This window comes from Juglans microcarpa x Juglans regia, chromosome 1S, assembly GCF_004785595.1.
Source record: "Juglans microcarpa x Juglans regia isolate MS1-56 chromosome 1S, Jm3101_v1.0, whole genome shotgun sequence".
NCBI lineage: Eukaryota > Viridiplantae > Streptophyta > Magnoliopsida > Fagales > Juglandaceae > Juglans > Juglans microcarpa x Juglans regia.
Window position 1 is genome coordinate 9,896,642 of NC_054595.1, and position 10,757 is coordinate 9,907,398.

Genomic DNA, 10,757 nt, shown 5'->3' on the forward strand with positions numbered 1-10,757 from the left:
ATACTCTTAGACATGCCATGGAGTTTGAAAACATTAGACAAAAATAGGATAGACGCTGTAAAGGAATGTTTGAGAGTCATGAAATGTGCATATTTCGATAGCCTGTCCATAACTACCATAATGACATAATAACCTCTAGACATAGCCAATCCCTTCACAAAATATAGATAGACATCAATCCAAATTTGTTGAGGAATTGGCAAGGGTTGTAAAACTCCATCTAAATGAATATTTTTCACTTTGTTCTTCTTACACACCTCACACTCACAAATGAATTGATTCACATCAACCTTCAATCCAAGCCAATAAAAGTCAACCCTAGCACGTTGCAATTACTTATGAAATCCAAAACGCCCTACAAGAGGACTAGCATGGACAAAATGTAAAGATTTTGCCTTCAAGACAGCACAATTAGGGATATAAATCCTACCTTGTTTGAGAGTAAAAGAGGGATCGAAGGAAAGACCCTCTTGAAAAAGGCTGAATTGTTGTTGTACTACCAATTCCCCCAAATAAGCAGCTTTCAACTCCTCATGCCAAGTAGGTGTTGGAAATGTGATAGCTCCCAAAAAGACAGATTCTTCATTCTTCTCATTTCTAGACAAAGCATCAGCAACCTCATTCTCAACCTTCATTTTGTACTCAATATGAAAATCATATCTAAGCAATTTGGATATCCATTTTTGTTGAGCAAGCGCTCCAACCTTCTATTCAAGCAAAAATTTTAAGTTGTGATGATGTGTATGCACTATAAAGGAATTACCAAGCAGATAGGATCTCCAATTTTTTTACTACTATCACCAGTGCAAGAAACTCTTTCTTAATATGTAAACAACTATAAGGTTCTACCCTTTAAGGGTAGATTGAGGAAGGCTAAAGATTGTTGTTCTTGCATCAAAATAGCCCCCACTCCATTCCCACAAGCATCACATTCAATAACAAAGACTTTATCAAAATTTGGTAGAGCCAATATTAGTGGACTTGTGGCTGCAAGCTTGAGTAGTTGGAAGGCATAAGTGCCTACAATAGTTCATGAAAAAGTATCTTTTTTCAACAACACAGTTAAAAGAGTTGCTATTTGTCCATACCCCTTTATAAACTTTCGATAATAGCCTGTCAAGCCTAAGAATCCCCTCAATGACTTAACATTCTTAAGAAGAGGCCAAATTATTATGGAATCAGGTTTTTTAGGGTCAACCCTAATTGCCTCCAGAGATATCACATGTTAGTACTCAATCTCTGAACAAGCAAACTTGCATGTCGATCTTTTGGCATATAGCTGGTGTTTCTCCAAAGTCTAAAAAACTGTAGATAAGTACTGCAAATGGGACTATAAATCCTTACTGTGAACAAGGATGTCATCAAAGAAAACAATCACAAATCAACATAAGAAGAGTCTGAACACATCATTCAAGTCCTTAATATGTAGAAGGTGCATTAGTGAGTCCAAATGACATCAATAAGAACTCATAATGACCTTCACAAGTTCAAAATATTGTTTTATGAATGTCTCCCTTTTTCGTAAGATTTTAATGATACCCTGATCTTAGATCCAACTTAGAAAAGACAGTTGAACCAAAGAGTTCATCCAAAAGTTCATCCACTACAGGTATGGTTATTCATCTTTAACAATGGCTTAATTCAATACCGTATGGTTATTTATCTTTAACAATGGCTTAATTCAATACCCTATAATCAATGCACATTTTCCATGTGCCATCAACTTTCCTGACTAGCAATACAGGCAAAGAAAATGGGGACTGATTTGGTCCAATCACCTTAAATTTTAATAACTCCTAGACAATTTTTTCAATCTCAACTTTTTGGTAGTAGGGGTAATGGTAAAGTCTAACACTAACTGGCAGTGTCTCCTCCTTTAAAAGGATTTGATGTCCATGTGTTCGCTATGGAGGTAAACCCTTAGGTTCCTCAAAAGCTCTCATAAATTGTCCCAACAACTTAGAAAGGCTATCACAGTCTTTGATAATAGACTCCTGAGACTCACTTGTAACCAACTGATGCTCAATCTCAAAGGTTCTACAAAATTCTTTGTCATCAATTAATCCATTACAAGTGGAAGTGAGCCCTTTTAAACAAGTCAGCCTTCCATTATAAGTAAACTCTATCCTTAACTCAATGAAATCCCAAAGAATAGGCCCCAATGACAACAACCACTAAACCCTAATACAACATCACAACCTCCCAATGATAGGGTAAAGAAATCAGTAATAAATGTTGTACCTTGAATGTGGATACTAACTAATGCATATTTGCCTTTACGGCAAACATTTCCATTAGCCACATTCACCTGGATTGCATGTAACTTCTAAAAAGATAAGTTACACTTAGGAGTTACTAAAGTATCCACAAAATTATGGATACTTCTAGTATTAACTAAGATAACTACTCATTTCTTCTTCAATTGACCCACCCCACGCATAGTTTTAGGGCTCAGTATACACACCATAGCATGAAGTGATATATGACCTTCCACAAGTGCAGCATCTTCCTCATGTTCCACCTTTGACTCAATCACAATATGATCAGGTAACTGCATTCCTTCTAACAAATACAATCTTAGCTTAATACATTTATGACCATGATGCTATTTTTCTTCACAAAAATAGCAAAGACCTTTCCATTTATGTTCTTGCATCTATGCATCAGTGATTTTTTGATATGACAACTATGCTATAGGTTGTGTTTTGGGAATTCCCAAAATGGAACTAGATTGGCTAGGCATGTACATATTCATCACCGATCCTTGTTAATGGTTGTCAAGAACCCCATTTGTCCATGGCCTCCTACTACTCAACACATATTACTCCTGAATCTAGACTAATCCAAATGCGTCATTTAGGTTAGTAGGATTCAACATCCTAACAGGTAACCTAATTTAATCCCACAAGCCACTAAAATAGAAAACTAAGTTTGTTCTTTTTTAAAATGCCTCTAATTCTATTAGAAAACGCTTTAGATACAGCCTTACAAGTAGTCACCATACTAATCTGCTTTAATCTAGTAAGAGCCTCCATAAGATCATTATAAGGAGATGAACCAAATCTAATTTGAACTGCCCATATCGATTCCTCCCAAGTACAAAAGACTCCTGCCTCACTAGCATCCTAAAACAACACTAATGCTTCTCATCCATGTGAAAAGAAGCTATAAAAATTCTCTGACCAGGTAGAATCTAATGATCCAAAAAATATTGGTTAGCTCTATACGCCTAGGCTGAAGAGTTCTGTCACACATCGGTCAGAGTTGAAGAGATAAAAGGCATAGTTGAGAAGAAAAGAAGTAGAAGATTGAGACAGAAGGTGAAGGTTTGGTCGGTGGGCCTTGGGCTAGGAAGAAATAAAGTGGTCTTTATAAGTAAGTGTTAGTAGTTATGGGCTTGTGATCTGTAGCTCAATTAATGGACTATGGGTTATTTCATGGGGCCTGCGACTATTTAATGACTGTCAGTTGCTTTAATTATATTTCCTTTCCGTTAGTAATGAAACACCATATCACCGTAGCACCGAATGGGGTTGGTTATGCATGAATTTACAAGATTCCTTTCCTCTCTCTACTGTTCATCTTCTTCCCTTTCTCTCTAATATTCTGGAGGAGCCTACTCTCGAAGCAGGCAACCCATTTCTCACCTGTATCCATTCCTTATCAACAATCCATATATCAATCCATCCATAAACAACGTGTTACAAGTTCTTACCACCAAATCTTAGAAATTCAAGCTTAATTACTTTCGTAAAACTTCTGTCCAATATGTCACGATGACATACTTCACCCATAACTCCATTGACATCCCCATTTCAACCAAAGGTATGATTATTGTGGCATTTTTTTCCCGCTGCTTCATTACCAACCAAGCTATTAATTGATATTCTAGAAATTTGTTACAAGACTTAATTGAATCGTTTGTCCTGGGTCTCTCCGTCTACACGAGCTATTTCTTGTTGCTGCAACAAAATGGCAACGGTCTCTTCAATTTGCTTCTGCTGCCGCTCTTGCTATTGTCTAAGATGATTCAATGAGTCTGCTAATTGAGAGTAGGATCATGTACCTCCGCCATGACTAACTTATACAAATTGTAATGACACCATTTATAGCAGCTATTCTATTACAAGGAATGAAATGACACCGTTTATTTTATCACAAGAATCCAAACGACACCATTACTCTCTTACAAAAAATCGGGGATCCATCCTTCCCCCTTTCCCAATTACTTCAATCTCAACTTCCCCTGCATTCAAGCTTCACTTCCCCAATACATGACCCAAGGGCACAGCATAATAACAAAGTCACAATACAATACTTCAATATTCAAAGGAACCCTTGATGCCCTCAAGGCTCTCCCCCAATGATAGCCTGCAATAAATGAAGATCAAATAAATTGGTATCTAAATAGAAGATTAGGTACACTAGTTGGCATACTAAAAAAATGATGGACAAACAACACAATCCATCAAGAAATTATAGGACCAACAAATGTTTTGCATGAAAAAATTACGAGGTCAACCTTTACTCAGATGTTCTAACTCAGTTTTGGTTCATTTTAGAAGAAAAGAAGCATAAAAGACATAAAACAAAAATAATTGATTCCATATATATTTTTCATAAATCCATTTGTTGCTCTAATCCCTAAAACGCCCAACACCTTAATTGGTGGGGGGAACGGGATGGAAAGAAAATCCATGAAATCAGGGCACGTTAGGAAACCCAACTCTTCCACCCATTCCACACCAGATCGGCATAAGGCTTCTTCTTCCTAACCAACCCAAGAAGGGTAGCATTGCGTAAAGAACACTAATTTTTTAGGTTTTTGTTATCCCCAAACAATGCACTCACCAATGAAAGTCAACTATTAAAACGTATGTTGCAAAAAATTACTTCTTTCTCACATATTACTGGCTTAAAATTACCCATGTATTAGAGATTCCTTAAAAAATAATGCTACTACAATTGCATAGAAAGACCACAAGCAAAACCAAGTTAAGCACAGTGTAGCCAGATACTATGAAAATTATATCGTTTCTTTCCAACCAAAGAACAAACAGTGGAAGGGGCAAAGAAAAAGGTAGAGAGAATACTTCACAATAGGGCAAAACAAGGCCGCTGGTCTAGCAAAAGTTTTACTTTATTTGCAACATATATGCGTCACTGAGTTAGAGAGTTTGTTTTAGATAAGAGAGAGAGAGAGGGGGGGGGGTGTTCTATGGCATGAAAGAAATATTCAGCTCAAGATGACCCCTCATGGATTCAACAGCAAAACAGATGTAACACCCCGACCCCAAAAGTGTATTTTATTATTATTAATATTATTATTATTATTACTACTACTACTACTATTTTATTGTTATCTTTATTGTTATTATTTTATTAGATATGTTTTGAGGTAGTAATTTGTTTTGAATAGGATTTCTCAACTATACGCCTCTTTTATTTTTTGTTTGGTCTTCTAGATTGGAATAGGTTCCTAGTTTGAAACTAACTCCAAACTCGATCCAATCTCCTTATGATCCACGATACCCTTCTCCTTGCCTTTAAAACCCACCCCGAGACCTCCAGAAATAAACATTAGAAACCTTATACACATAGCCACCGTAGCAGCTTCCGCAAACCAAGAAAACCACTCTCACATCCAACCGAGACACCTACCTCACCGGAAACCACCACTAGCATGCCGACAGTGAGCCTTCCCTCCTCCACTACGTGCGTGACCCATAAGTCCTCTACGTCTTTGCTTTCCTACCCACCGAGAATAAAACAGCCCCTGCATTCTTCCCAGCCACCGTAAACCACACCAAGGAACGTCACACAACCTCTCGGCGGCCACAGAGATCGCCGACCAGCCCAACCCCGTCAAGCCCACTCCTTTCCGGTAAGCCATTACCGTCTGCCACCCTCCCCTCCCTCTATTTCTGTCGATCTTGACAGCTTCCCTCTCTAAGCTCTCTCTCTCTCTCTCTCTCTCTCTCTCTCGGTGTCGCACCACCATAGGGACCCACCAGTTGCGTCGCCGGTCACTCCCAGCCACCCAGAGCTGCCGTCGCACTCAGCCCTCTCTCGGTGAACATCGCACAGCCTCCTCTTCCGTAAGCTTGTTTTCTCTCTTTATTTCTTTGTTTCAGTTTTCCCAAAATACCCTTTCTACTAGGCTGATTTTTATTGGGGCTGGGCTTAGTTGTAACTTGACTGGTTTTTAAATCTGGTGGGCTTGATTTATTTCAGAAACTATAGTACTAGGATAAGTGGGTTGATTTTCATGCTGGCTTGAGGCTTAAGTTGGGCTGATTGTGTTTACAGAAATTGTTTTAGTAATATTAAGTGGGTTGTTTTCTCTAATTGGGGCTGGGCTGATAATTAAGTAGGCCAAGTTCTTAATTGAATAATTATGAGCCTGTAGACACATTTTTATAAAAGGTATTTAATGGATTTTAAAGCATATTATGGAGCTTATTATTTTAGTTAAAATTCCATTATACGTATTTAATTCGACACGTTTTGCTAGGAAATTAGTAACATCTAGTACCTCCTATAGGTAACGCATTACAAGTTGGAAATCAGGAAGCAGCACTATGCGTACTGTGAATATTATTGTTATGTATGAAAATATGATATCTTTATGATGATTATCTACGCTACGCTAAGAGACAAGTCAAGGTTAGATTCCTTTCACGATCTTTGATGAAATATGAGATGATGCTTGAATGAATGAAATTGTTGTTTGATTGATTGAATGTTACTAAAATCATATGAAAGCCATGAGATGTTCATGTAGTAATTCAAGTCAAATATGCCATGTAATAGAATAGCCAGATTATGTATGGCATGTTCATATAGTACTTAGATTATGAATGTCATGTTCATGTAGTACTTAGATCATGTATGCCATGTTCGTGTAGTACTTAGATCATTTATGCCATGGAATGTCATAAAAATGTTCAGATCATGTTACGTTATGTCATGTTATGCTATGTCATGTACAAGAAAAAACCATGTTATGTTATGCCATGTACAAGAATATGCCATGTTAAGAAAGTTCATGAAGCCTAATGAATTCTCATGCATTAAGAAAGGTAAGAAGTTTTAAGACAGTGCCACGGACTCAAGCGTGGTTAACCACAAGTTAAGTGAAACACGAACCCAAGCGTGTTTCACTCCATGTTATTCAATTAAGTGAAACACGGACCCAAGCGTGTTTCACTCCATGTTACTCAGTTAAGTGAAATACGAACCCAAACGTGTTTCACTCCATGTTATCAGCTAAGTGAAACACGGAGCCAAGCGTGTTTCACTCCATGTTAAGACAAGATAAACAAGTTATCATGCATTCACGTTACATGTTAGCCATGATTATATATGCTTCCGCTCATGTTAATGATGAATACGTATGCTATATGAATCTGTGACGATTTATAAGTAAAGAAAGTTAAGGTACGTGTATGAAATATAAATTTGTGATGCTGTATGTTATGAAGAGTCTTCAGAAATTAAGTGCATGCTAGGCCAAATTATATTTTACGGTATGATGCGCTACTTACTGAGTATTCGACTCATTTTTGTTTGTATTCTTGTTTTCTTCCATGTTTTAATTCTCACAGATGGTGATTATGATGACGCAGAGCTGGATGGCCAGGAATAGATCTAGTACAAAGTCTTAGGAAGGAATAAGTGATATTCACACAAAAATTAGATTTCTTTTATGTCATTCATAGGATTAGTTTATGTTCATTTACTTTACGTTCAGTTTTCGAAACAATCATGTTCAATTCAGTTTTAATAGTTTTGATTATTTTCAATAAATGAGGTATTTCAGGATATGAATCTCTTTACTGGGCATTATGTTATGAATGTTAGTAATATCTCTATCCAACGGGAATGGGGTATTACAACATATGAGTATTCTTCCCAAAGGTTGGACCTTAAAATTGAAGGCTTAATCATTATTCCTTTCCGAATGCAAGCCACTGCTTAAAGGAAGACTCTCATGACTTACATGCTACAACATGTAATCTTAGTGAAATTGAAGGTTATGACACATCTAATTAGTTTATTCAGACAGAGAACAGAGAATATGTTATAAGTGACAGCTTTTTCGGAGAAGGGAAAGGAGAGGGGGGAGAAGAAACAAAACTTAAAAGGGAACCATAGTAGGTCAAACTCTTCTAGGATATATGGAAGCTGTTTGTCCGTGTTCAAGAAATAGTTTTAACCAGGTTTTAGATAAGAAAAGGAAAATTCACAACTGCGATATTTTCAATCATTTGTTTTTTGCACCTTGAAAATGGGAATCTGTTTTGAGAGCCGCCATTATGTTCTCATAAAACAGCCAACTATAGGTGCAGTTTTCAAAAAGCTAAAAATAGATAACACCCACCCAAAATGAAATCTTCCGACCATATCTATGCTTATGAAAAAAAAAATGTTCAGAGCACAGTTCCGAACAAGCCAATATCTTCACAGATAACCCAGCAAGAGATTACCCAAGAAATGGAGAGAGAGGAGTATTTCTCTGAGCGGTGGGCACTATGTATATATCTTAACTAGACCTTAATCCCAACTCAACTGGGGTCACTGATATAACAACATGCACCTTTAGAAATAAAATTTACGGTTCCTACAAATCTCTAACTTACTTGTGCATGCAGTACTTGAACTCTTGGCTCCGAACCAGATCTTTCTCACCTTCCTCTAGCTACATTACAAAACCAAAATTAACAGTTTTAAGAAAATACTGACCAAAGGTCATAGAATCCTATTCTCTTTAATACAGGAATGAGTCAACCCATATAGTCAATCTCACCGGATCGCTTGCATAAATGAGTTCGTAACAAGGCGGAGCAAGGCAATGCAGAGCACAATTCTCCTTGGCTATCATTGAAGACTTGCATTTCCATCCCCACAATCCCCTGATCCCATAGTAAAAGCACAGGCGCAAAGAAATTCACTTAGTCAACCGATTACTGTCTTTGAAGTGATCAATTCTAAACACTAGATCTCTTATTAATTTTGAATAGTGGGAGCTCCCGCTGGAGCTCTAACATGTATTTTTATGTGTTTTTTTTCTAAGTTATTTTTTATATAGATTTTTTTAATAATTTTAAATATTTTTAAAAAATAAAAAAAATTTACAATATTATTAAAAAATACATGATTTTTTATTTTACTTCGTGATTAAGGAAGTATTTTTTAATATTTTCTTTTTTTTACTTTCTATTTAAGGAAGTGTTTTTAATGATGTTCTAAATTTATTTTTTTTTAAATATTAAAAAAATCTATATAAAAAATAATTTAAAAAAAAAAAAACAATGAAAACGTATGAAAAAATTGCTATAGCTCCAGCGGGAGCCCCAGCGAGAGCCCTAGCATCGTCCATTAATTTTTTAGCAGTCTATTGAAGTGTGTATCTTATCCCCAGGATCAGTGATCCTGCATGTGAAATATCAAGAAGCGTATAAACCCAGTAACCAAACACAGATTCAAAAAGAAAAAGAAAATTAAATAAAAATAGTATATTCCAAAAAAGGGTACCTCTCAATATCAGCATAGCACTCGTTCTTCTTCTGCCTAACCTCAGTGTCCTGCGTATTCCCAATAAGAAAACTACTAAAATTAGTATAAGCCAAAGAGGAGGAGAGGTTAAACTGAGCGAAGCAAAAAGGGGAAAAAAGGAGAAGGGATTGGGCATACGGAGATGGGGTGATGAGGCTTGGCGATGACTGCATGAGACAACAGCAGATTGCAAATTAAAAAAACCACAAAAGAAGAAGAAGACGAAGACGATGATGAAGATGAATTCAGAAGAAGATGCTTCTTAGTGGCCATTTTGAGATCGGATTTTCTAATCACGGATTTTACTATGTATGTCTCTCTTTTCAGAACCAGGGTTTCTGGACCTTTCGAGGATTCGGAGCATAGATTCGAATTCCGCACAGAATTTTTAGGCGTGGTACCCGATATACAATATATCTTTATTTTGTTTTATTTCAAAATTCTTTTTTTTTTCCAAGCAATTTTTATTTCAAATTCTACTCCGTTTCGGCTAATTCCGACACATTTCGGTCAAATTACATCCACGTTCAGATTATTTTAGATTATTTTAGTTAGAGTCAAAAGAGATAAGATAAAATAAATTTTAAAAATTGAAAAAAAAAATTATTAAAATATTATTTTTATTTTAAGATTTGAAAATTTTGAGTTAGTTATTATATCTTGTATTAGAATTTAAAATAATTGTAATGATTATATGAGATGAGATGAATCTCATCTTCCAAACCAAACGAGGCCTAGTGATAATTTTGTAATTTTTTTTTTTATATTTAGATGGTATTTTTTATAAATTTTAAATTTAGATATAATTCATGTAATATTAAAATTTAAAAATAATTTATATAATTTAAAATTTTTTAAATTCTCTCTAGTTGTTTAATCATAATTTGTAAATATAGATTAGTATAATTGTTTTGCTCATAGATTAGTAGCCCAGATAATAAGTATAGTAATTTATATCTATACTATATATAATAAGTGGGGATAGCTGTGAACAGTGAATTTGTAGTTCTCCGTGTGTAGTTTGCGTTTGGCGTGTTGTGTCTTTTCTATCATTAAGTTTTGTTCTTTTGTGTCCGTTTAAATGAGGGCGTTTTGATCTTTTAATGCAAGTGCATCATAGGGTTGGCTGATGGTCAGCTTTATCTTCTTCTTTTTTTTTCTCTTTCAGTCTCTTCTTGGGTCAGATGTAGGGTCGGCCA

General features: G+C 35.9%; 1 protein-coding gene across 1 annotated transcript; it reads right to left on the bottom strand.

Annotated features, from left to right (window-relative positions):
• Positions 1 to 3,831: 3,831 nt before the first annotated feature.
• LOC121247222 lies at positions 3,832 to 9,953 on the bottom strand. Its single transcript, XM_041145595.1, has 5 exons — positions 9,697 to 9,953; positions 9,538 to 9,587; positions 8,810 to 8,915; positions 8,643 to 8,701; positions 3,832 to 4,371 (listed from the first exon to the last, which is right to left on the bottom strand). The coding sequence occupies exons 1-5, from the start codon at positions 9,829 to 9,831 to the stop codon at positions 4,320 to 4,322; spliced, it is 402 nt and encodes a 133-aa protein (XP_041001529.1). The 5' UTR covers positions 9,832 to 9,953; the 3' UTR covers positions 3,832 to 4,319.
• Between the last annotated feature and the right edge of the window lie 804 nt (positions 9,954 to 10,757).